Source organism: Peromyscus leucopus, chromosome 5 (assembly GCF_004664715.2).
Source record: "Peromyscus leucopus breed LL Stock chromosome 5, UCI_PerLeu_2.1, whole genome shotgun sequence".
Classification (NCBI taxonomy): Eukaryota; Metazoa; Chordata; class Mammalia; order Rodentia; family Cricetidae; genus Peromyscus; species Peromyscus leucopus.
The window spans coordinates 131,729,819-131,757,739 of record NC_051067.1 but is presented as its reverse complement, the minus strand read 5'-3'; the positions used below and the strand labels follow the sequence as shown (position 1 = coordinate 131,757,739).

The 27,921-nt window shown below is 43.1% G+C and overlaps 1 protein-coding gene across 2 annotated transcripts in view; it reads right to left on the bottom strand.

Moving 5' to 3' along the window:
- The window catches only part of Itgb1 (integrin subunit beta 1), a 48,166-nt gene extending 20,449 nt beyond the window's left edge, over window positions 1-27,717 (bottom strand). Inside the window, exons 1-4 of one of the 2 annotated variants that reach the window (XM_028887863.2) lie at window positions 27,409-27,717; window positions 6,763-6,829; window positions 4,787-4,872; window positions 2,181-2,403 (exon numbers count right to left, since the gene is read on the bottom strand). In XM_028887863.2, the coding sequence (XP_028743696.1) occupies window positions 2,181-2,403; window positions 4,787-4,872; window positions 6,763-6,829 (376 nt within the window). In that variant the 5' untranslated portion in view covers window positions 27,409-27,717. The remainder of the gene's footprint in view (window positions 1-2,180; window positions 2,404-4,786; window positions 4,873-6,762; window positions 6,830-27,408) is intronic. The other variant, XM_028887862.2, reaches the window with a different exon arrangement.
- Between the last annotated feature and the right edge of the window lie 204 nt (window positions 27,718-27,921).

Genomic DNA, 27,921 nt, shown 5'->3' with positions numbered 1-27,921 from the left:
GCCTTTAGTCCCAGCACTCAGAAGGCAGAGCCAGGTGGATCTCTGTGAGTTCAAGGTCAGTCTAGTCTACAAAGCAAACCAAAACTACACAGAGAAACCCTGTCAGAAAGAAAGAGAGAAAGAGAGAGAGAGAAATAAGTGACGGTAAAGAGGTTAGTTAGAAACTACAGGAAGGTCAACTGCAGGAGACGAAGGATGAACTGAAAAGTAGGAAGGTGGGAGGTAAAAGACGTTCCATGTTCCTCACTCACAAGCACAGAGCTGAGGCAGTTAGTGGGGGAGCATCTGTCCAGCACCTGAGAGGCCCCAAGCTCTCTCTCCAGCACACAAACAAAACACAACCATGGGAGAAAATGAAGGCTTGGGTGCAGAGATCAGTCTGTCTGGGTGAAAATCTACTAGTCTTTTCTCCACGGTCTGCTGGCAGGCAGCTGGAGGGGGGTGCAGAGCTGAGCTGAAAAGTCTGTGTTGTTGCAGACTATGAATGAGTTTCAAGGACTTGAGAGGAAAACCAACTCTTAAGTGAAATGCAGAGGGATGAAGGGGAAAAAAACACAAAAAGGAATCTGGAAGCCATGGAAGGAACTGAGAAAAACAAGGAGCGACACCATGAGCTCCTGAGGTCCAAGCACAGAGCCTCTTTCAAGTACCCCATAGTGTAGAAAGGTTTGAAAGTAATAATGATGTGGGGGGAGCTGAAGAGATGGCTCAGAGGTTAAGAAGCACTGACTGTTCTTCCAGAGGTCCTGAGTTCAATTCCCAGCACCACATGATGGCTCACAATCATCTGTAGTGAGATGTGGTGCCTTCTTCTGGCCTGCAAAGATACTTGCAGGCAGAACACTGTATACATAATAAATAAATCTTAAAAAAAAAAAAAAAATGATGATGTGGGGCTGGAGATGGTTCAGAAGTTCAGAGTACTTGCTGCTCTTGCAGAGGACTCAGGTTTGTTCCCCAGCACCCATATGGTGGCTCACAACCACCCCTAACTCCAGTTCCAGGGGACCTGATGACTTCTTCCTACCTCCACAGGCACCAGGCACACACATGGTACACATATATATTTTCATATACAGGCAAAAACAAACATCTAAAAAACGTTTTAAAGTAATAACGATGGCCGGGCGGTGGTGGCGCACACCTTTAATCCCAGCACTCAGGAGGCTGAGGCAGGTGGGTCTCTGTGAGTTCGAGGCCAGCCTGGTCTACAGAGCGAGATCCAGGAAAGGCACCAAAACACACAAGAGAAACCCTGTCTCGAAAAACAAAAAAACAAAAAAACAAACAAAAAAAAGTAATAATGATGAAAATGAAATGGCAATTTAGGCAAGCACATAATGACTGTCCTAACAAGGGTCCTGCAGGTCTGCAGCTCCAAGGTGACGGGTGCTCCTTGCTATGACATAACGCTGACACAGCAACTGAAGAGGAGGATTTGTTGTTGCTCACTTTCAGGGAGGCCACAGGAGCTGGGACAGGTCTGTCAATAGCAGGACCAAGAGGAAGCAGCTCTCCTCAGCAAATCAGGAAGAAAAAAGCCCCACCCCCAGAGACCCGCTCTGCCATCCAAGACCCACCAACTGAAGGTTCCACAACCTTCCAAAACAGCACTGAGCCAGGAACTAATGTTCTCATACATTAGCCTGGATGGGACATTTCCCATTCAAACTATCAGAGTGTCTACTGCCTAGGCTGAAGTTTAGTCAGGCAGCAGTAACAGGATGGAAGGGCGACGGGCAGAAAGAGGGTTTGCTGCTGTCTATTTCAGACATGGGACAGCCATGGGTCTTATAAAGACGTTAGTATTTAAATAGTACTAAACATATGCATGCATTAAAACTTTGCTTTTACATTATGAAATCACAGTAACAAATGGATGCTAATATTTTTAAAACTCGGAGTTTGCCAGCAGTGGTGGCACATGTCTTTAATTCCAGCACTCAGAAGGCAGAGGCAGAGGGATCTCTGTGAGTCTGAGGCCAGCCTGGTCTACAGAACAAGTTCCAGGACAGCCAGGGTTACACAGAGAAACCCTGACTCAAAAATCAGAAACAAAAACAAACAAACAAGCAAACAAAAAGGGTATGTCTGCTAAAACTTTAACTTGTATCATCTCTTAGACTGGAGGAAAGGCTTGTATGAAGTTGCTATGGAGACTCAAGTGGGGATGGAGGTACCTGAGCGCAACTTCAGAAGTAGCTGCTGTGGTTGGATCTGAGTTATGTCCTCTGGCCGGAGCTTCTCTGCCATTCCTTTGCTGCGGTTGGTGACATTCTTATTTTTCTTTATCGTTTGGGAGCCTCTTGGGTTTTCTATGTCACTTGGCTGGCAGCCCTTCTTTTTTAAAGCTTCTAAATCATCACAACGTGCAGAAGTAGGCATCCCTTCTTGTAAAAATGTCTAAATGACATGTAAAATACCAACATCAGCAAAAAGTAACAACCATTTTGATATAATTATTATTGCATGTAAACAAATTACAAAAATTGTTCATTTCTAGCTTTTTAACAAGATTTTCCCTTTATCCACATCATAGTGCTTTTATACAAAACCAAGTAAAATCAACTCTGAGAAAGTACTATCTTTCCCCAGACTAAGTCCCCCCTTTCAAGTTCAGAGTGTGTCATCACTAACCAACTATACCCTTCAGTTCTCAGGCTCAGCTTCGCAGGCCCTCTTTTGGATGTGCCCAGACACGAGGCAGACTCTTTTCTAAAACTTTCTCTTAGAAAAGTCTTCAGAAGGTCTTTCGTATTATGCAATACCTTCTCAGTAGAGCATTAAACAACTAGATATTTAGGAAAAGCACATTAGCCTAAATATACCCCTATCAATAATGGGTGTGTGTGTGTGTGTGTGTGTGTGTGTGTGTGTGTGTGTGTAGAAAATATAGCACAAATTTTCCTGACTGAATTTTTTTTTTATTTTTTTATTTTTTTATTTATTTATTTATTTTTTTTTTAGGAGATGGGGTTTCTCCTGTAGTTTGTCCTAGAACTCACTCTATAGACCAGGCTGTCCTGGAACTCAGAGACCCGCCTCCCCCTGCCTCCCAAGTGCTAGTATTAAAGGTGTGCCACCACTGCCTGGCTGAACATTTTTTAACTGCTGGCTATTAAATGGGCTTTTTTATTGCTTTTCTTAACTTTTATTTTACTCGTAAAGGAGTTTTGCCTGCCTGTGCATCTCTGCATTGTAGTGCCCACATAGGCCAGAAGAAGGTGTCACATCTGCTGGTGCTGAAGTTACACATGGACTGTAAACCACCATGTGAATGCTGAGAATAGTCTGTCTTCTGGAAGAGCAGATAGCGCTCTTCTCCAGGGCTCTCTCCAGACTTTTATGTTTGACCTTGAACTCATTTAAATTAAAGGTCCTATACTCTATGACTGAATACACAAAACCTACGGTGGGGACTAGGGGGGTGGCTTAGTGGGAAAAGAGCTTGCTCTGCAAACATGAGGACCTGAGTTCTGACCCCAGCACCCACACAAGAGCTGCACAAGGCAGTGGACACCTGTGACCCCGGCTCCCAACAGTGGAGCACAGAACAGTGGGTTCTCTGACCCACTGTCTGGGACCCCGTGTTCAGCCAGTCTAGCTCCAACAGCAAGCTCCGGGTTCAGAAAGAGATCTCGTCACTAAAAAATAAGCTGGAAAGGGGAAGACACCCTGCTATGTGACACAAGACAAATGTAACATAGCAAGAGCATTTATACAAATATAGAGACACCTGGAAGGGCATGACCAGGGCCAAGGAGTCAAAACTGAAATACATTATTTACTATCAAACCTCAAAATCCAACACAGTACAAGCTCCTAGGGAATTCTTCATTTCCAAGTATTTAGCCAATCCAGGGAGCCTCATAAAACCCAAATAAAATTCCACTGAACACTTTCCACGGGAACCTTAATAATTGAGAAGTTATGCCCCAGATTTCAGAAACAAAAGTATGCAACTTTGGTTAGGTAAGTTTCAACTACAGATAAACTTGGGCCCATAAAATGGATGCTGATGGTGTCAGTAGCTGCCCAATCAAGAGAAACTTAACGTGAACCTGTCTCTTTTGATCCTCCATTTCTAACCACAACAATTGGTAAAGCATGAGTTATGTTCCTCATTTTCTGGAGAAGGAAGGCAAGAGCTTCCGTTAGCCTTTCCTAAATGTTCCCAACTTCACCCCCAGCATACCATTCTGAAATAAAACAAAAACTTCTCGTTTTATCTTTCACTTTGTCACATCATCATGTCATATCTGACATCTGATCAGTTAGGCCTTTTGGGTCCAAACACCGGCGTGAAGACATACACAATGACCCTAGCATAACCTAAAACTGACTCACTGTAGGTTTAGTAAGCTTTCTTTAAGGGATCACATCAAGCAAAGTACAAAAATCTTTAAAGGAAATAAATGCAAATCCGAAAATCCTGGACTCAGATTTGCATTTATTTCCTTTCACTGAGGCTACGTCATTCCCAGTCAGCTCTCTCTGCCTCATACTATGGATCAAGATGTGAACTCTCAGCCACCGCTCTAGTGCCTTCGAGCCCCAAGTTAAATGTTTGTTTTATAAGTTGCCTTGATCGTGGCGTTTTGTCACAGCAATAGACAATTAGCAGTGTCTAGTGCGTATTGTGTCAAACAGCACAGTTCTGACCACTACACACTACTCAATAAATGTTGTTTCAAATGTTTATCTTATCAGGTACTTCCCAAGGATAAGGCTCTGAATGTGAGACTCAAAAATCAGAGAAGAAATCAAACAGTATCAGAAACCTTACCGTATTTGTACACCACCCACAATTTGGCCCTGCTTGTATACATTCTCCACAAGATTTGGCATTTGCTTTTAAACATCTATTTTTATCTGTAAAAAAAAAAAAAGGCAACTTTAACATTTCAAATAAAAAAATGAATGAATAGATCACAATGAAAGACAGACAGACAGACAATATGCAGATAAATATATGTGTTAAATATGAACACTCCAGTCTAGTTACTAAGCTATAGTAGCCTAGTCCAAAGAAAACCTAATGGTCTGGGATTCCCTTGACACTGAAAGTCACAAAAAGGCTGTCACTTTGTCTTTTGTATGACAGACTAGGAATCATTAGCCTAGCTGTACACCAGTGGATCATTCCGTTGAATTTCAGCATCTATCATTCTGAATAGCTATAGATGTCCTGGTATTCTTATACCTAGGTCAGATTTCATCTATTCCTACTACTTACAATCCCACACCCTTAAGTATCTTCTGGGCTTCCACTCTACTTTTAGCATGTAAATAACTCAGAGTCCATATTTATCCAATACAAAACCTGCTGTGGGATATCTTTCTGTATGCTGTGAATATGTGTGGCTCCCATTGGATAATAAATAAAGCTATTTTGGCCTATGGCAAGAAAGTCTACAGCCAGGCAGGAAATCCAAGCAAAGACACAGAGAGAAGGGCGGAGCTGGGAGAGACTCGAGCCACCGCCCTAACTAAGAGATGCTAGCAGACTGGTACTGCCACGGCCACATGGCAAAACATAGATTAATAGGAATGGGTTGAATGAAGTTATAAGAGCTAATTAATAATAAGCCTAAGCCATAGGCCATACGATTTGTAATTAATATAAGCCTCTGACTGATTATTTTATAAGTGGCTGTGAGACCACGGGGCCAGGTGGGACTGGAGAAACTCCAGCTACAAATCTCCTTGAGTTTGCATTTCTTTGATTCAATCTAGACTGGCACACCTTTCTTGTAGTAAACACTAGTAGGACTGTCTCCAGTTTATCTTTTCTGATTAGAATACAAACTATGCTTGAATTAAAAACAAATTTAGAGATCTCCCACAATCAACTCACTAAAAGAAAATTCCTCTAATAATTTTGGGTGATTGTAGATTTTCTGTATCCAATGTATCAAGTTTCCTATTCAGTATCTTTCATCATTTTCACATGTCCATCCTGATGTCAGACCATTCTAATTATTCTATTTACTATGCTTTTTTGAGATTTAGACAGTAGAACCAAGCATCCATCATTCCAGATGTAGATGGTCATGATTGCCAGAGAAATGCAAAATGTCTTCAGCTTGCTCCCTGCTCTTATAGATATGCTAACACTATTCAAGACTTCTTGATCACAGAACAAGAGTATCTTCTAGAAAGTAAACTGCTCCTAGGTTTTCTTTTCTTTTTTTCTGCCTGCTCAGAACCTAGAGCTTTGACTGAACTATATCCCCAACCCTGTGAGGGGGAGTGGCTGTGTCTGGCCCAGGTTAGCCTAAAACTCATGATCCTCCTGACGGTCTCTGCTTCCCAAGTGCTGGGATTATAGGCATATGCCCCTATGCCCCATCTAGTTTCAGTGTTTAAGATGCCAATGGACACTCACTTCGTAATCTACCACTGTCCATGTTTATCTTATTTGCTAATGAATATATTACATGCCTCTGCCTTCATTCTGGCCCCCTCAGCACTCTCACGTTCTCCCAAGTGTTGTTGTGTGTATGACATGCTGTCATCTGGGATCTCACTATCCTCACAGTGAAGTGAGGGGTGATTAAGTGATGGTGAAAACCCCTTCAGGCCCCTTGGAAACCTCTGCCCCTCACTCACAGTGACACAGCCTGCTACACAACTTCAGGAGTAGTGTGATCTAATGGAGGGTTGTTTTCCCACCCCACTCCCCCAGGAATCTAACTGACCAAAGACTACTGATACAAGATGCTGAAATAAAAATATAAGAAGAAAAACAAAATTTTTTACCTGTTTGGCCAAATACAGAACAAATCAAGCTGATGAATCCAATCCAGAAGGCCAGTTGCAAATTCATCTATAACAGAAAAGTGTGCATCATACTGAGAGAAAATATCAGATCTATTACGTCAACCTTCCCTTCTTTCTCCTCTCCAAAGTTCTCTACACTGTCATCTGCCTTTCTTCCCTAAGTGCTTACCACACCTTTCACCCACATCATCCAACACTTCACACGCTTGCAGAATGCGTTCCTGTCTTCTCTAAGTGAAATATCTTAGCATTCAATTAAATATCACAAAATTATACATCAAGCCAGGCAGTGGTGGCGCACGCCTTTAATCTCAGCACTTGGGGAGCAGAGGCAGGTGGATCTCTGAGTTCGAGGCTAGTCTGGTCTACAGAGCTGGTTCCAGGACAGCCAAGGCTACAAAAAAGAAACCTTGTCTCAAAGGAAATAATAATGATAATGATAATAATAATAATAATAATAATAATAATAATAATAATAATGTGTATGTCCTAAAGGAACCAAGTTAGTATTCCTAAAAGCAGAAAGCTACAGCAGATTATCCTATAGATTGTCCATCCTCACACTCTCCTGGGGCTCTTAGCCCAACAGGCATATCCAGAGACCCAGTCACCTCAGAACTGATGTGATGGTACTTTCCAGAACTGAATTAGTCATCTCCATACTGACATATCCTCTATAGTTCTTATTTCTCCTCAAGCTAAAACACATCACATGCAAGACTCTGACTCAACTGTTTAGTTTGCTTTCTTGTTATTTTTTTCTTTTACAAGAAAATCAACTATGCATGGAATTGGTAAAATATTAAACTTGATCCCCTCAACTTTCCACAACAACGAAAGGCCTCATTATAGACCCAGAGTCTGTAGTGTCCTTCAGAATCTCTATGGGGGGCGGGGGGAATGACACAACACTCAGGTATTAGTCTGTATGCTAACCAGGCAACTTCTAATCATTACCTATACTTCTTTTGTTTAAGATTTATTTATTATATACAGTCCTCTGTCTGCATGTATGCCTGCAGGCCATAAGAGGGCACCAGATCTCATTACAAACGGCTGTGAGCCACCATGTGGTTGCTGGGAATTGAACTCAGGACCTCTGGAAGAACAGCCAGTGCTCTTAACTGCTGAGCTAACTCTCCAGCCCATTACCTATACTTCTATTCGACCAATGTTTTCAGTTCCAAGATTCATTCCTAATCAAATATACTCACAGATGGCTGAGATCAGAGACTAGTCAGCTAACACTTTAACTGTCTACACCTCATGGACACCTCTAGTTTAGTATACATGTATATGCATCTGCCTCACCCAAAGAATGAAAAGGGAGCAAGGAATGTTGGCATAGTCCCAAAATGTAAGAGGCAGAGACAGGAGGATTACATGAGTTCAAGGCCAGTATGGTCTACATGGCAAAATCACAGTCTTGAGAAACAGAAAAAGAGAGAACACCGGGAAGGTGGAGGTAGGAGGATCAGAAGTACAAGGTCATCATCCTTCCCTACATAGCAAGTTCAAGACCTTGTCTAAAAAAGAAAAGTTCTTTAAATTCCATGTTAATACTGAGTATTTCTTTTAAAAGCTCTTCACCTTTAAGCCCTTATATCTCGAACAGCTCTTCCCAAAGCACAGAAAACTTTCTGTTCTGGTCATAGGCCTCTTTCATGTGAAGAGTAAAGACAGGTATATTACTGTGCCATGAGACCTAGTCCTAATCCTGGGTTGAACACTTGTGCTCCTCTGCTCATGCAGACTTCCCAGAGACATGAGAGGGGTAGCTCTAGGAGCCATCCACCTGCAATCAGGCTTATTCCAAGAAATGAGTTCTTCTTGGAGCTGACAGGTTGCTGCAGATGGCTTGGGACTGCATCCAAGTGGTGACTAAAACCTGAGTGTCACAAAAGCATGATGTTCTAAGGTTTGTCTAAGATCAGTGTAATTCTCAACAGTTCAAATACTGCCACTAGAGACTAAGAAGAGAGAACATGCCACTCCTGCGGAAGCAGATGATCAGTATCTGCATGAGGATAAATACATTCCTTCAGGCTACTTTGATACTTGCTGACCAGCCTGGAGAAATCTTTCAAAATACCATACAAGGCAGAGAGACACACTATGATCCAATGAAAATGGTGCTTCCCAATATACTGCACTTTAAGCCATTACTGTGAGCTGATAGGTCAAAGAACCTACTAAGGCCCTCTGGAAGTGTGCCAAGCCCAGAGGCAGACAAAACCAAGTTCCAGTGCTCAAGAACAGCTGAGAGAACACGGGCAGCTCTGGACACAGCTTGGAGCCAGCCATCAACTCTCCTGTAAAGGTCTGTAAGCTGGCCGAGGCGCTGTTGGTGCTTGGCATCCGTGAATGCTGGGTTTTAGGGACAGGAAGTAGTTAAGACTCCAACAGGCTCTAAGGACAATGGCAGTAACTAGAATGAGCACATGCTAGGAGCACGAGGCTGGGACCACACTTGAGAGTGACCCTGAGGGAGGCAGCATGACTGGCTTCTGCATGAGGCGGAGTGGGGGAGGCTTGAGAAAGGCAGTCTCAGTTCACCTCGGTGTCCTTCCCAAGCCTAAAGCCATAACCGTGGGGTAGCAAGGCCTGTTCAGCAGGGGACCCTTATGCTGAGAAAAGGGGGGGGGGGATTAAAGGTACCCTATCAATGGCATCTCACTGAAGACAAATCATCATCAGAGGGGACAAGAGAAAATGCCATGAGACGTGGTCCTAATCCTTGGTCTGCTTTTCTTAGACAAAGGTTATTAAGTGGTCTGATCTGCATTTCATCTCCTGAAACTGCTACAGCTGACAGATACTCCTTACCACACATGAACTAATCCAGAAAAAGACATCTTCTCAGGCCTTATCTTAGAGTCTACAGCCGTTCACTTATAAACTTGACTATAAAGTACACCCTTCCCCAGACTGCTTTTAGTCAGTGTTTTAGCTCAACAACAGAAAAAGGTAAACAGGACAATCCTTTCCAGGCTTCCCTGCCAACACCTCTTCTCCCTGGACTCTACTGGCTCGTTCTCTTACTGTCTGAAGGTCCTTCTTCAGATGGTCACATCAGGCTTTGAGTCATCTCCAAAATACAAATCCTCAAGAACAACAGTTCACAGACAAAAATGCAAACAATTACAATACAGTACGATCACCTCTGTGAAGAGGATGAGTATGGATAAAGTCTCCAGACAGTGCTGCATTTCAAAATGAACCCTCTGCAATGCTGATTAGAACTTTAACAACTGTGGAGGGTTTGGAATGTTGCAAGTTCAGAGCCAAATTATCTTGAGCCAAGTTTTTTCCTCGTAATAGTCATTTATTGCCCGATATTCTACTTAGCTTTCTATTGCTGTGTAAAGACCATGACCAAAGCCGGGTGGTGATGGCTCACCCCTTTAATCCCAGCACTCCGGAGGCAGAGGCAGGTGGATCTCTGTGAGTTCAAGGCCAGTTTGGTCTACAGAGTGAGTTCCAGGACAGACTCCAGAGCTACACAGAGAAACCCTGTCTTGAAAAACCAAAATAAATAAATAAAAAGACCATGACCAAAAGCAACTTAAGAAGAAAAGGGTTTATTTAGCTTACAGGTTACAGTCCATCATCAAGAACTCGACAGGAACTGAAGCAGAAACCATGGAAGATTGCTGTTCACTGGCTTGCTCTTTGTAGCTTGCTCAGCCTGGTTTCTTATACACCCCATGACCACCTGCCCAGGGGTGGCACCCCACACACAGTGGACTATACCTACCCACATTAATCTCTAATCCAGGAAATGCCCGCAGGTGGGGCACCAATCTGATGGGAACATTCATTCCATTGAGATTCCTTCTTCCTAGGTATGTCTAGGTTTGTGTCAAACTGACAAAAAGCAACCAGAACACCTTCCTCTATCCATGACCTATCAGTTTTGTGACCATTAGGTAAATCCTTCCCAATGGAGAAAGAGGGCACTATTATCTCTTAGAATGTATTTACTTAGCAGACTACTTCAACAAGCCCCAAAACTAAGTGTCACCGTGTATCCGTTACTTTTCTACTGTTGTAATACAATACCATGACCAAGGCAACTTTATTTGGGGCTTAGGATTGCAGAGGGTTATAGTTCATGATGGCAAAGCAGAAGTTATAATTCTTCCTATCAGATAACTGTCCTCCTTTGCAATGCTCAACTCTTTACTCAAAGGATTAAGAGGGTGATTTATATTTATCTGTGTACTTTAGATTTAAAGTGTGTATGTGTATACACATAATATTGTAAGCATACACATACAAACATTAAGGGTATTTTTTACCAGCACTTCCTCTCAATAACAACAAAAAGGTTTTTCAAGGTCTCTATCATAGCCTATGTAAGATACAACTCTGAACCTTCAAAGAAAAAAAATGGTCATTTGCTAAGAGATGCTGGAGTACACCTTTAATCCCAGCACTTGGGAGACAGAAGCAGGAAGATCTCTACAGATCGAGTTCCAGGTCTACAGATCGAGTTCCAGGTCTACAGATCGAGTTCCAGGACGGCCAAGACTACACAGAGAAACACTGTCTTAAAGAAAGAAAAGTTTGAACTTTTGCTGGGTGTGGTGATGGTGCATACCTTTAATCCCAACACTTGGGAGGCAGAAGCAGGCAGACCTCTGAGTTCCAGGCCAACCTGGTGTACAGAGCAGGATCCAGGAAAGCCAGGGCTCACAGAAAAACCCTGTCTTTTGGCCTGGGGGGTGGGGGGGCTGTCAGATCTGGATCGTAATGGCTAGTAGATTTTGATGATATAATTAATCTAGATTTTTTTTTTCTTAATGGCTTTTACCAGGTGTCTGATTTGCTTTCTGTTGCTGTGATAAAACACTGACCAAAACCAACCTGGGGAGGAAAGGTTGGCTTACATTTCCAGGTCCAACACTGGAGGAAATCAGCACAGGAGCTCACTCATATGGGAACCTGGAGGTAGGAACTGAAGTAGAACCATAGCTGAGCTGCTTCCTCTGGCTTGCTCAGCTAACTTTCTTTTGTTGCCCAGGTTTACTAACCTAAGGATAGCACAGTAGACAGTGGGCTGGACCCAACTACATCAGTTAGCAATCAAGAAAATGCCCTGAAACACACCCAGAAGCTAATCCAATGGAGGATATTCCTCCATTGAAGTTCCCTCTTTCCAGATGACTCTAGGTTTATGTCAAGTTGGCAGCTGAAGCTATGACACCAACCATTTCTCTCCCCTGAAGAGTGCTCACCTGCCTACTAATCAACTTGATCTACATCAGATTCTATCAAGCCTTTCCTCAAGATGGAAAATGTGAATAATATCTAATAAATAAAATGTGGCTACCACATATACAAAATGTGATGCCTGCCCAAGAAGAGGAACTGTAAGTTAAAGTCTCCAAAAGAAACTGCATTTCAAACTGAATCATCTGTGAGGCTGATTAACTGATTAGAACTTCAGTGACTATGGAGAGTCTGGGATGCTTCAAGTTCAGAGCCAAATTATCTTGTACCATCTTTAGCCCTCTTAATAGCATCTATTGCCCTTATGGTGGTTTGCTTTAAAAATGCCCCCCCTCAAGCTCAGGACACTTGGTCCCCTATGGTGGTATTTTAATTGTATGTTAATAAATAAAGTTGCCCGGGGGTCAGAGCTATTAGAGCCATAGCAAGAGCATGGCGGTGGTGGCGCACGGCTTTAATCCCAGCGCTTGGTAGACAGAGCTAGGTAGATCTCTGTGTGTTCAGGGATACAGCCAGCATTGGAAACATACGCCTTTAAGACCTGGAGGGCTGTACTTACGACGCAGTCATGTGTTTAGGTTTACAACCAATGAGAAGGCAGAACAGAAAGACTATATTAAAGACAAACACACAGAAAGTAGCTCTTTTTCAGAGAAGTAGGAGCACCACAGGAGGAAGGGTAAGATTTTAGCTCGGAGCTCTGACCTCTTGGCCTTCTCTTTTACATTGGTTCTGTGTTTCTTATTTAATAAGACAGTTGGTTACATCTACAGTCCCCATATGGTGGAACTGTTAAGGAACTTTTAGTCTTGCTGGAGAAAATGCATCACTGAGGGAGGGCTTTGAGACTGAAAGACTTCCACCACTTCTGGTTCGCTCTCAACTTCGTGTTCGTGGTTGAGGATATAAGTCCTCAGCTTTTCTATTCAAACTACCATGCCTACTATTTACTGCCATGCACTCTGGCTTGGTGACTCTTACTCTCCTGAAACTATGAGCCAAAACAAACTCTTCCTTAACTTATATTGGTCATGGCATTTTATCACAGTAACAGCAAAGTAACCACTACAGTTCTCCAAAGTTATCTTTTAGAATGTATTGACTTAGCTGATGACTAGCTTCCACCAACTCAAAAGCTAGAAGAATCACCAGCTAGCATCTGAGGCCAGCTGAGATTCCCCTGCTTTGCTATAACCCATCTCTCTAATGTTTAAACCACTGTACTTTGAAACTACCTTGATTTACAGTTTTCTTTGTTCTGTTACATAAAACTATTATCACACTGGAACATGGAATCCAGAATAACCTAAAATCTGTGTTCCCAGGTCATGGTCACCTGTATTTGATTCTAGAATACACTATCCTTTTTGAGGTGAAAGTTGTGTTTTACATCAACATAGGACATGGTGCACAGAGCACAGGTAACTGTCTAACTACATGGAGATGGCAGGGTTTCAGCCAGAATGCAAGGCTAAGGGAGATGTGCAGAAGACGAATGGCGAGGAGACATTTCAGCAAGCCTGCACATGCAATGCTGGGAGGCCTGGGGAAAATCCATATAATCTCTTCCTAATCCTGGGTCTAAGCATGTATGTGGGGATGTCTCCCTTACACTGGAACTGTCACTTTTTCTCCAGTATTTATGGTTTTGTTGTTACATGTTGTTGGTGAAATTATTTTTTTATTTTTTTATTTTTTTTTTCCGGAGCTGAGGACCGAACTTGTGCTTGCTAGGCAAGCGCTCTACCACTGAGCTAAATCCCCAACCTCACAATTATTTTATTTTATTTTTAAAAGTTGTCTTAGGGTTTCTATTGCTGTGAAGAGACACTATGACCGCAGAAACTCCTATAAAAGAAGGAATTTAATTTGGACTTGCTTACAGGTTCAGGGGTTTAGTCCATTTTCATCATGGTGAGATTGGTGGTACACAGACAGACATGGCGCTGGAGAGGTAGCAGAGTTCCACATCTGGATCAGCAGGCAGCAGGAAGAGAGTGACACTGGGCCTGGCTTGAGCTCGAGCTCATGAAACCTCAAAGCCCACCCCCAATGACACACTTCCTCCAACAAGGCCACACCTACTGCAACAAGGCCACACCTCCTAACTGTGCCACTCCCTATAAGCCTATGAGGGGCCATTTTCATTCAAACCACCACAAGTCTTTACCATAAACATACATTGTATTTTAAAATCTTAAAGTACTTCTGAGAGTTGAATTATGAGCTAACAATAGCAGGAACTGAGTAAGAGCAACCATGCAGGCAGGAGCCAGATTACAAGAGGTTAAATTCTGTTTACTGTCATAGCAGACAAACAGAAAAACCTGGGATAAGATAGAACATGATTATATAAACACAGCAAGAAATTAGTCAGGACCAGGATGGGGGGCAATATAGATGCCTCACAGACAGGCAGAGTTGACTACACAGTACAGGTATGTGGTGACTCATGCCTATAATCCCAACACTCAGAAAAATTGAGGCAAGAAGAATGCAAATCAAAGGCCAGTGCATAATATATGGAAGTCTGTATGTTAAAAAGTACAATATGTCCAAATATACACAATAACAACAGAGGAAACACAAGCAAGTCTACAACTGAGTGGTTATTTACAGGCTCTGATATTTGCTTAGTTAAGGAAAGTGAGAGAAAGAAGAGTTCACTTCTGAAGCAACTGGGTCAACAATGGGAACAGAGCTGGGGGAGGAAGTGATACACTTGTTTTAGAAATGTAGAATGTAAAAGGTCTGGATGACCTAGGAAAGCCACCTCTAGGGAGGAAAGACACAGACACGGATCTCAGGAGATAAGTTGTGTTGTGGAATATTACTTTAACTAGGCAAAGATGTGTTACATTTGTTTATGCTGCATTTAATTATGTAAAGATGTTTTGCATTTGTTTATGCTGCATTTAATTATGTAAAGATGTGTTGTATTTGTTTATGCTGCATTTAATTATGTAAAGATGTGTTGCTGTTTCCCCTTGCCTGCCTAAGGCACCTGATGGTCTAATAAAAAGCTGAAGGGCCAATAGCTTGGCAGTAGAGGGATAGGCAGGGCTGGTGGGCAGAGAGAATAAGTAGGAGAAGAAATCTAGGCTGGAGACCAAGAGAGAATGAGGAAGAAAGAGAGGGAGAAGCCCGGGGTCAGACAGCCACCAGCCATACCCAAGAGGCAGTGAAAGTGGGGCACACAGAAAGAGAAGTAAAAGGTCCCAAGGCAAAACACAGATGAAGAGAAACAGGTTAATTTAAGTTACAGGAGCTAGTGGGACAAGTCTAAGTTAGGGCCGAGCATTCACAGTTAATAGTAAGTCTCCTTGTCATGATTTGGGAGCTGGTTGGAGGCCGAAAGAAAGCCTGCTACAAGGTTGGGGTTAGAGATAGTCACACTAGAGATCTTCATCCAGGTGGGAACTGAAATTATGATGAAATGAAACCCAGGAAAAATGGGGGGGGGGGCCTGAGGGCAGACTTAAAGGAGCAAAGACATGGAAAGGGAAGAGACAGAAGATAAAGCAGGCCTCCCTGCAGCAGAGCAGTCACCCAGACTATTACGAATGGACCACCCTGAATATGGGCACTAGTCTTTGCCACAGCAGAGCCACTGCTCCATCAATTCCTTCTCAAGTTGGAAACCAAGACAACCGAGGACACAGGAAATGGGCAATTGCATTATGGAGCAGAGCTGTGGGCCCAGCAGCCACTGTACACCCTAATTTATAAAGGCACATTCTAACATCTTGCTCATCTGTAACTACTTTAATCCCTGGATCTTCCCCGATGATCTGGGGCCCCAAGAGAACAAGAACTTAGGGTCTTATCCAGATACAACACCAGAAGTACTTGGCTCAAAGATAATGCTCAGCCTGAATGTCCCCACCCTGAGGACTACCTTTCATGGTACCAAAAGGCACCATGCAAGCTTCCAAAAGAGGGAGGCAACAAACAGTCCTACCCAGCTATGGTGCCTAAGAAACACAACAACAACAACCAGCATGGCACAGTAACTCCAGTGCAGTAGTGGCATGCATACCTTGGCAGTAACCAGCAGCTCTCTAGTTGAACTTAACACTTCAACAAGAGGGAAACCATGCCTAGTACTGGAAACCTAGCAAACTACTCAGTCCTAGTGAAGTAATTCACCAGCACAGAGTTATTGGAGGAGAACTTACAACTTCTAATTTACTAAACCTACATAACTCCTACGAACAATCTATAAACATCTGTTCTTACACCCACAGATAAGTGTAGTCTTCACCCCTCACCAAGGAAACTTCCCTTTGCAACAGAGACCACTACAGAAAACAAACCAAAATATAGAGTTGCAGAGCCCAGTCTAAATGGACACATCTACAAAACACTCACACGTCAAGTTCAAGGACCATGGAGGAAGAAGAGGCAGCAGAAAGAGAGTAAGAACCAGATTATCAGAGTTGCTGTCAGACTGTTTCCTAGTAACATCAGAAGCTACATACATGAAGCCTCTCCAACATGCATGCTCAAGCATGAGCTAAACAAGGATGACACCAATGGACATGCCAAACTGGATGGAGAAAATCCCAACTACAGGCAACTGGAAGCACGAGAGGTGGTCTTCCCCAGGGAAGGGCACATCCATTGGCTGTTCAGTGCCAAATAATCAGTCCTGAATATACATACATGTAACATTATACAGGTTGGACAGATTATAATTAGGAATACACATACACACATATGTATGTAATAATAATCAATAAAAAGAAGCTATGAATTGGAAGGAGAGCGAGAAGGGGTATATGGGAGGGTTTGAAGGGAGGAAAGGGAAGGGGGAAATGCTGTAATTATAATATTGAAAAAAAAGATAATGCTCAAAATGTTTTCTGGGACTATATCAAATTATATGACCTTGTTCTCTGACATTACTCATGAACTCAGAAGGAAATGAGACCATCTCCGTTTTACAGCTGAGGAATCCAAACCCCAGAGAGGTTAAGTAACTGCACAGATGGAACTGTCACCTGGACTTGGAAGCTATGACCTGACTCTGTGCTTCATGAAGTATAATCTTTGAAGACCTACTTAGCTACTATTTTAAAAGAATGAACATCCATCTAGAGTTAGAACTGATTCAGAGCACACAAATGGAAAAAGCTTATGATGTTGTTCTATGAGTTTATTTATTAAACATTAAAAGTGGATGGAGGCCAACATGTTATTTTCATCTCCAAACAGATAGCAGGTTTTGTATCCTGTTCCCACAAAAACATCTCAAGCTTAGATTTTTTTAACCATATTCAATTTTATCTAAGGTGGCATAATTCATTCCTGAGCAAAACATTAAGGATAGCTTACAAATAATCCATTTAGTAAGAATCAGCCCACATTTATGCAACTGTTTTATTCTTCGGAGTACACTTCTCTTTATTCAAAATTAAACCTTTCTGAACCTTTAAACACTATTTACTAAATTTTTAATAAAATGTAAATAACTCAGTTGGTTATTACTTTTTTTTAAAGACAGGGTCTCACTATGCAGCCTGGAATTCTCTGTGTAGATCAGGCTGGCCTCAGACTCATAGAGATCTGCTTTCTTCTGCCTCCCAAGGTCTGGGGTTAAAGATGTACACTCCTTTTATATTTACAAATGAAATCTGTTTAAGCTTGACATATACAGATTGAGTACCCCTTATTCAAACTGCATGGGGTCCAAAAGTGTTAGCCTTTTTTCAGACGGTGAAATAGCTGCATAGTGAAATATCTTAGAAAGATCCTGTAGCTTGCTTTGTAGGGGCTAAACATAAAACCCCTTATGATTAACATGTGCCTTACACACATGCCTGACAGTAGTTCTGTTGAGTAGTAAGTGTACCTGCATACCACTGACCCCTTAAGGGACACTAGGTGCAGAACTTTCCATTTGTGCCATGTTGACATTCAGAGATTTACATCTTGGACCATTAAAGATGTTCAGATAAAGGATGCTCAACCTATACTACCTTTGTAGAAATTCATTATTCTTTTGGGAGAAATTATTTTAAAAATAAGGAAATATCTCAGTCAGCAAAGTTACTTGCTGTGTGTATGAGGACCTCAATTCAAATTCCTGGAGCCCATGTAAAAAGCTGCCTATCAAGTGTGTGCCCATAATCCTAACATGGGGAGTGGGCAGGCAGAGACAAGGGGATCCCAGAGGGTTGCTGTTTAGGCAACACAGCCAAACCTGAGCTCCAAGTTCAGTGAGAGATCCTGTCTCTACAGAATAAGGTAGAGAACAATTGAGGAAAATACCCTCTGTCAACCTGTGGCCTCCACAGGTATGGGTAAACCAAGTCAAACAAAATGAAGTTCCCAACAGCTAGAGATGAAATTCAGTGATAAAGCACTAGCTTGGCATGCACAAGACCTTGTGTTCAATCCCCACTATAACAAACAAGTATCCACCAGATTATTTCTTACAAGAATATATTTGTGTAATATGGACACATCTGCACTGTTTCCAATGAATTAACCAAGTGAGAAAATAGTGCATACCTAGTATATGCTAGGCTCATAAATAAAAAGGCCCAAATAAGAAAACCTCAGGCCAAATCCCAAAGCCCAAGCAAGGTCTTAACAAAATTAGATTTCCAATTTGAAAGGCTAAAGATTTACATCATTCTAATACTTCCTTTGTTATATCATAGCACTTTTAAACATTTTTACCTTAATAGTAGAAAATATGCTACTTATATTTAGGTATATCATAAATATGTCCTAAATGCTTTATCACCATTCCCTGTATCTGCTTTTTCTTTTTTTTTTTTTTTTTTGGGGGGGGGGGGCGTTCAAGACAGGGTTTCTCTGTAGCTTTGGAGCCTGTCCTGGACTAGCTCTGTAGACCAGGCTGACCTCGAACTCACAGAGATCCACCTGCCTCTGCCTCCCGAGTGCTGGGATTACAGGCGTACGCCACCACCGCCCAGCTGTATCTGCTTTTTAAAGAGGGCAAAAGAGCTGGGCATCTTTAACCCCAGTGTCGGAAGGCAGAGGCACATGAATCTCTGAGTTTGAGGGCAACCTGGACTACATAAGGAGTTCCAGACCGGCTAGAGCTACATAGTGAGGCACTCTCTCTCCAAAATAAACAAATAAATGATGGATGGATGGATGGATGGATGGATGGATGGATGGATGGATGGATGGATGGATAAATGGGGAGGGAAATAAATAGGTCAATAAGAGATTTTAATACATAAAAATCAGCATTCAAGAAAAATAACACAGGAACCTAAAAGACTCTAGGAATTAATAAATGACTCCTTCTACTGTCACTCATGAGCAATAATAAAACAGAAAGACCTTGAAAAGAAGAAACTAGCCTTTTGAGCTCTGCATCATCTGAGGGTGAGATATGGAGATGAAGTCAGATCCTGGCAAGATCACCTTTCTCTTACAGGAAGAACAATTAATACTCAACTTTTTCTGTCTAACAGGAAGAGGTGTGGTGATGACTAGGGAGTCAGTCATTGGCCCAAACATTAATAACAAGAACAAATTAAATATTAACAAAATTTAGCAAAAAGAGCCAGGTGTGGTGGCACACACCTTTAATGCCAGCACTCAGGAGGCCGAGGCAAGTGGATCTCTGTGAGTTTGAGACCAGCCTGTTCTACAAAACAAGCGCCAAGACAGCCAGAACTAAGAGAGAAACCCATTCCCAAACAAGCAAACAAAAAAATTATCAAAAAGCACACAGAAGAAGAAAACAAGAATAGAAAAGGGGGGCTAAGTAATCCAAAATGGGAATATTGGTAGCACCTCACTGCAGCCTACTGCCCTACAAGTACACAATAGTCTCATTAGACAGCCTCCTAAAAACCAGCCACAACTCTAGCCTGACTGCAGAAAAAAGACTTCTGAAGAACTCAATGAAAACCCTTTCTAACCAATAAAACATTTGTCTGGGCCTAATAAACTCTAACAATGAAGGCTGCTGTTTGCGGCTGAGCACAGTGGTTCACGCTTGTAATCCCAGTTCTGTGAGGCTGAGGTAAGGGGATTTCTGTAGTTTGAGGCTAGTTTGTTCTATACAGTGGTTCCAGGTTGGTTACACTACAATATAATAATAATAATGAGAATAGTAATAATGATAATAGTAAGTGTTTGATCCAAAGCTCACAAAGGAATCTGAAAACAGTTCACTCACAACACAAACAGATGCCTTAAGAACAAGTACAAGCTGACACAGCAAGTCTGTAATACACAGCTAGTGATGATTCCACCAACCCAAGGAAAATCAGAGTATGGACGTCCACTTCTGAAACCATCAATTCCAGGAATATGATCAACACAACAAGATCAAATCTGAGATGTCACACCAAACACAAGCCAGCAAAGGAAAGGAAGAGCAAACGCGACCGTGTGCTGACTCAACAGACAATTGACACCTCCCCACCACCCTCACCCAAAAGGGCAGCCCCATGTTGGAAAGCTCAGTTCAAATCAGACACTAAAAAGTAAACCCACTGACTGCCAAAGGATGGATTTTGAAAATAAAACATTTTAAGCAGAGCTATTAAGCCAAAATATGAACAGCCAGTCCACAGGAAGAGAAAGACTGCCTTCCTTCCCAGCACCATCTGCCATCAAGACTATTACCTAGCAAATGAGACTTTCCAAACTAACCTAGTAAGCTGTCCTTTATACTTTCTATATATGCACATTTTCCTTCTTTCTGCTTTGTTGTTGTTTTGTTTTTCCCTATGAATTAGGAAAACATGAATTATCAAATGTTTCAGTTGGCAAAATTTATTTTTGTTCCCAAACATAAGTGTGAAGAGATCTTGGCAAAAGTTAACTACCTGAGGGTTGGAGAGAAAGGCTCAGTGCTTAAGAGCACTTGTTGCTCTTGCAGAGAACTCAGGTCCTGTTCCCAGCATCCCAGCATCCACACCTGGTAGCTTAAGACCATTTATAATTCCAGGACCAGATCGCAACACCCTCTTCTAGCCTCTGCTGGCAGCAACATACACGTGGTACACATGCATACATGCAGGCCCATACACATAAAAATAAATAAAGTTAACTACCTGTTAGTGGTAACAACAGCATTTTCATTCTATATGTAATTCAATTAGAAGGAATTTCAATTCAATACATTTCTACATTGTATAATCTATCTACTGGTTTAAACAGATTATTCCAAAATGTTTTCTTGATCAAATTCATTCTGACCACCACCTTTTATCCTATCTTCTTTCTCTCTCCCTGCAGTGGATGGAGCAAGCACAACTGAGGTATATTCTATGCAGCAAGTGTTCAAAACCAAATTACAGAAATCACTTCATTTCTCACATTACTCAAGAGCAGGCTGGGAATGAGTAACGCCTATTTCAGAATTTTGGAAAGGATAAAACATGACCCTGAAGGAAAAGTTTTAGCAACAAGTATCTTTGTACTGATTTTCTTACTGCTGGCAAGTATTTAGTGATCACAGGAGAAAAAAAAAAACTGAAGCTGGGTGGTAGTGGACACGCCTTTAATCCCAGCACTTGGAAGGCAGAGCCAGGTTGATCTCTGTGAGTTCGAGGCCAGCCTGGGCTACAGAGTGAGTTCCAGGCTCCAAAGCTACACAGAGAAACCCTGTCTCTAAAAACTAAAAAAAGATTGGAAAAAAAAAAAAAACATTTTCACCCCTCCACTGAAACTACATTCCTTAAGCAAATGCAATGCGAATTTTCTTCTACCATTATGACTTTTACTTATTTTTTGTTTTGTTTTATTTTATTTGGGCCATTAATCTTCAACAGCCACAATAAACAGAATGTATTCTTTAAAAAACTTAATCTTAATGTTGCCTAGCACAGAAAAAAAAATGGACAACTTCCAGTGACACTCAATAATGTGTTGTTACTTTTACTATATTTTAACTGATTGCATTCATGCATGTGTCATACCTTGAAAAGAACTCAGGCCTTTGTTTTACGTTTCCATGATATACAGTCACATACAAGTAACATTTGTCAAATTAGACAGGACTCTGCCTCCCAGCTACACTGTCTTTTGGTCTCTTTTAAACACATCATTCATGTCATCCATACCTTAGCTCAGCCCATTCCTCATTTAAACCTCATCTTCTCCACCAAACCTTCCAAAACCACCCAAGCCACGGCTGACCTTTTAGTCAAAAACCCGGAGTATCATCTGGCATGGTACACTGACTGCATAAACAACTCTTCAGTTTTGTCATATTTTCCTTAGTGGAACAGAATTGTCCCAACTATGGAATTCACTCAAAGTCAAAGACATGCGGACCTCTTGGTTTTCACTCACTGAGTACAATGCTCTCAGTCTCAGGACCCTAACATGCACAAGTAGAGGCGCCCAGACAAACGGCTGCTCGCAACAGGTTTGACCACTCAGCCCTGGCAGATCCCCCAGGGTCACCTGCACCACAGTCACACCACTTATGGTTGCCCAGGGCTGGAGATGGCTCAACAGTCGAGATCACTGCTGCTCTTCCAGACAACCCAAGTTCAGTTCCCAGTTCGTATCAGATGGCTCACAACCACCTGTAACTCCAGCTCCAGGGAATCTAAAGCCTCTGGCCTCTGAAGGAGCTCACACTCATGTGTACAAATTCATATGCAGACACACACATCTACATATAATTAAAAACAATTTTTAAAAAATTTAAAGGAAATGGTTTCTCATGAAAGAACAAAAAACTGTATCCTGCAGTGCTTAGATCAGGCAGCCACTATCTCTCATCTCAGAGTGAGAGCAGAGTGCAGATGTGAAACCAAAGCCTCGGGAGTGCTGCACCAACGTCACAGAAATCCAGGGCAGAGACTTCTCTGACACCACGTTTCCCAGGGAGAAGCCTCTCCTAAGTCAAACTGGGGCTCTGACCACTGCTCTGGGGAAGGAATGTAAAAATAGGATAGTCTTTCATTTAAACACACTAATTGTTGGAACACCCCACAAATCCCTACATACTCTCTAAAATGGCTGGCAAAGGAAGCAAATGTTCAGAGAAGAAACTGGGAGAGTGAACTGCTTTCCCTATTCCTCTTCCCCCAGCCACCCCGGAAGAGTCCCCTGATTCTCCCTCAGGGGCCCCCTTCCTACTCTACACTCGGGTGCTTTTATCTGCAGCCTACACTGTCAACCAGTATTGGCGATGAACAGTTCCCAATCCCACACTACACACCTCTACCTATGCCCTGGGGTCACCTTTAAAAAGCTCAGCATTGCAGAGCCTACCCTCTTGTGGTCCACTGCCTCCCTGGGTAAATGCACCCCTAGCTGTCAACATGAACCCATCTCACCAATTCTCCTTCCTAAACAGTGTCATTCTTGTTTCCCCACCCGCTACCACTTGGGATCTCTTAAGTTTTTCAATCTTACCTTTGTCACCAAAAAATTTAGGAGTATCCACATGCCCGTTATTTTTTTATAAATTAAAATACACCTATTTCTATAGCAATACAATAATACAATCATAATGAACACTTTGAACTTTTAGAAGCTTTAAACAGATTGTCTAAAATGTTCTTCCTTACAGTCCAATGAGTCATTTTGCATATCCCTGGGGTTAAAAAACCTGTATTTTGAAGCGTTGGTATATGAGACTGCTCCTGTAAGTAAGAAATGTATGTATACATATCCATATATTCTTATATTTATAAAAATTCTTACAATATATAATATGTACATGCATGTATATCATACAGATATGCATGCGTGTATGTCTGTGTACTGGCTGGTTTTGTGTCAAGTTGACACAAGCTAGAGTCAGAGACGAAGGGAGCCTCAGTTGAGCAAAGGCCTCCAAGAGATCTAGCTGTAAGGCATTTTCTCAATTAGTGATCAATGAGGGAGGCCCCAGCCCATGGTGGGTGGTATCATCCCTGGGCTGATGGTCCTGGGTTCTGTAAGAAAGCAGGCTGAGTAAGCCATGGGAAGCAAGCTAGTAAGCAGCACCCCTTCATGGTTTCTCTATCAGCTCCAGCCTCCAGCTTCCTGCCCTGTTTGAGTTCCTGTCCTGACTTCCATAATGAGCAGCAATATGGAAGTGTAAGCCAAATAAACCCTTTCCTCCCCACTTGCTTTTTGGTCATGGTGTTTAGTCACAGCAACTGAAACTCCATCAAAGACAGTCTGCTGACGTGTAAATGTAAATTTCAAAGAGCCTCTTTTCTCATGTACACATTTCATGATGATATGCATTGGTAAAGATAATTATTATCTTCTAAAGCCACACACAAAAGTAAAGTTTTCGAACTGTGAGAAATTTACAAAGTACTACAGCTTTGTTCTTTTTCATGCAGCTCCTGAAAGTGAGGTACACTGCTCTCACCTCCCTACTGCAGTCTCTAACCTGTCAGTATTCTGTGGACTGTCCCTTAACCTCCGCGCTTTCTGAGACTGGATATTGCTACCACTCCAGAGCTGATCCAGAAAACTCACTTATTCTTTCCTCCCCTTACCCTCACATCCTTGACTATCACCTAATTGACACACGATAAACAAACTCTGAAAACATATAACTAACATCAGGATAAACAGTAATATAACAGAAAACACGAATATAATCATTCTTAAACTCACTAATGTGCAGATAAATGGTAAAAGCTTATTTTTAACATATTCACAGAATACAATCGTGGGTCCCACCCACAACGAATATCCAAATGAGCCGGGCTTCTTACACATTAAGAATTTTACATTTAAATCATGAGGGGAAAAAAATCCTCTGAAACTCACACCAGTCACAACATGTTTATCTCATCACTCTGGCAGCGCAGTTAAGAGCAGGACATTCACAGAACACTAGTCAAAGTATTTTCTTAAGACAACATGCTGTGTTATACACCTCCCTCTCCGCCCGTAAGCCAGGGCTGGTTTTATTAGCAAAAAGCCAAATAGTAAAGGAATTACATTAGGCAGCAAGCATTCTGGACAAACTTATTAATTTTCAAGATAATCTGTCAAACCAATTAATTTTCCTTATAATAAATAGTGATGAGAGGTGATCAGCTTAATCAACACAGAACTACATTTTCATTTCAGTGATGTTGATTAAGGACAGATTCAAATTAGGCTGCTCAGAAAATTAAAAAGACAGTTGGCAGTTGGTGTTAAAAGCACTAAATCGGGGGCCCAGTGGTGGTGGTGAATGCCTCTGATCCCAGCACTAGGGAGGCAGAGGCAGGTGGATCTCTTGAGACTTGTTCAAGGCCAGCCTGGTCTACAGAGCAAGTTCCAGGATAGCCAAGTCTACACAAAGAAACCTTCTTGAAAACCAAAAAGAAAAAAGAAAAAAAAAAGTCCTAAATCTGTGCTTTTTCAACTTTGTTAATTCTGTACTTGTACTCTGCATGTACAGAATTCTGAAGATTAAAGTGGAGGGGGCTGGAAAAATATGCTCAGTGGTTAAGAGCACTCACTAGCTGCTCTTCCAGAGGACCTGGTTCTGTTCCTAGTGCCCACATGGTGACTGGGAACCATCTGTGGTCCGGGTCCAGGGGATCTGACTCCCTCTCCTGTCTTCCACAGGTGCTGCAACGCCCACCCGCAGAAAAATGAAAACTTTTAAAAAGGTAACAACCCGGGCCAATGAGATGGCTCAGGACATGAAACGTTTTCCGGAGCCAGGCAACCTGAATTCAATCCCTGGAATCCATGTTTGGTGGACAAGAACAAATCTCACAAATGTATCCTCTGACCTCCACGCGTGAGTGTCCCTACACCCACACACAAAAATAATTATAAATTAAAGAAACCATCTCAGTGCACAACTTCACATCCTTTTAAAAAGACTTCCACAATGCAGATTCTTCTACGGCAGTCCTGTGAACTCAACACAGATAAGCTAGAATTTGCTTTCTACTCACATAAGAAACTATCGTTCCAGTGTGTTCTACTCTCCCCAAGTGCTTACATACCAGTGTTTCATCTGTTTTATATTTGTCATTCTATCACCTTCAGTCATTCATCCTTGATGAATCACAATCACTCATAAACATGAATATCATACTGAGATTAAGTCATATAATCACTCATGAATATAAATATATGTTCTATATAAATATGAATATATAATATATAAATACGAATAACATAATCGCTCATAAATATGAATATCATACTGAAATTCTTCCCCTCTGGTCTTAATGTACACAGATGTGTCATAGTTAACTTTCAACTCAAAGTTAGCCTTTTCTACAGGTTATCTAGGATATGACCTATTGCAATGGCTGTGAGTTAAAAAAGAACTCTAGCCGAAATTCATCTAACATTTATTTCTGTGCTATGCGAGCACCAACAACAAAAATAAAAAAATAAAAATAAACTTAGTCATACTACCCTCTTCATATCCACGTGGAATAGCAGAGCCAGGAAACCTTCCTAGTTACCAAAACATTCTAAGAGGTTTGTAGACCTTTTCAATGTACCCAGGAACAACGAAAAGGTACCAATACACACGGAGCATTATTGTCTAAGCTTGAGGCTTTACATTTTACTTACTGTGTCTTATATTTTTTTTTTTTTAAGTCCACCCTGGGACTGCGCTGGAATCCTTTTGTCCTATGCCATGCCTAGTTTATTTTACATTAGGTGAGGTTACTTCAAGTTCAAGCATGGGCTCTGGAGGTGAGCCCATGAACTCGCCAAACTACTTAAAACTCCTGCACGCACCTCAGTGTCTGCATTTGCAAAAGGAGATAAGCAGCCCGGATACCACCACGGATCGGGGTCCCTGCAGTGAGGTCAGTACATGGAAGCTGGCTCTGACCCTGTCACTCGTATCACCATTATTACTATCATTAGTGCAGGAGCTCCTTCTCTTTTTCACAGATGAGGAAACGGAAACAGTACAATTTATTACTCATTTTTACCACCGAGTGCTAGGTTTCAAATTAAAAGTTCAAATTCACGGTGGCGTTCGGGATCAGGGCGGTCATGAGCCCAGCCTGTCACTAGGAGGCATGAGAAAGGGTAGGCAGCCACACGACACGAGGCTCCGGGCGGGCACCGCCTCGCGGACCTCGGACGCCGCGGCCTGGTTCCCGGGGTCCCGCGCCGCGCTCGCTCGGGAAAGGCGCCCGCTGGGGGACCGGCGGGCAGAGCCCCGCAGGGGGTCCCTGGGCACCGCCACCCCGGTCCTAGCCCCCCGTGTCCCGCCACGCCCCGGGGTGACAGGCGGGGCTCGCGACCCTCCCTGCGAGAGACCCTCCCTTAGGCAAGGCCGGGCGGGGGCGGAGAGCTGCAGCCGGACGTGGCGGCCTCGGCCGAGTCCCCGGGACCGGACTCCGCCCGGCCCAGGCCGCGATGAGACACGCCGGGCCAGCCCTGGCTGCCCGGAGCCCACGCCCGCACGTCCGTCCGCCTGCCCGCCCGCCCGCCCGCCCGCGGCCTTACCTTTCCGCAGCGTCCGCCCGGCACGCGCGCGGCCGGGGCTCCGCCGCGTTCCGCCTCTCGGGAGGGTCTCGGGCGGGTGTCGGCGGGCCTCGGCCCTTCGGAGGGTCTCGGGCCGGTGTCGGAGGGGCTCGGCTTCTCGGCTGGTCTCGGGCGGTGTCGGCGGGGCTCGGCCGCTCCGGCGGGGCTCCGCGGCTCTTCAGCGCGTGGGCGGAGACTCGGGCCGCCGACTCCCTCAGGAAGCCGGGCCGGCCCCGCCCCCGCCGCGGAGATCCTTCTCCCAGGCCGGCCGCCAGGCCTTTCTCTCCCTCCGGAAACGCATTCCTCCGCGCCGCGTCAGCCGCGCCCGAAGGAGGGGGAGGCGGCAGGAAGAAGGGAGGTGGGGCTGGGTGCAGACAAAGGAGCCCCGGCCGTCGGGCCCTCTCTGCAGAGGGCTTGGCGATGCCGCAGCGAAGGCGCCGGCTGCCCGGCGGGATGGGCCAGCCGAAGCCGGTGTCCCGTCGCCAGGGACCCCGG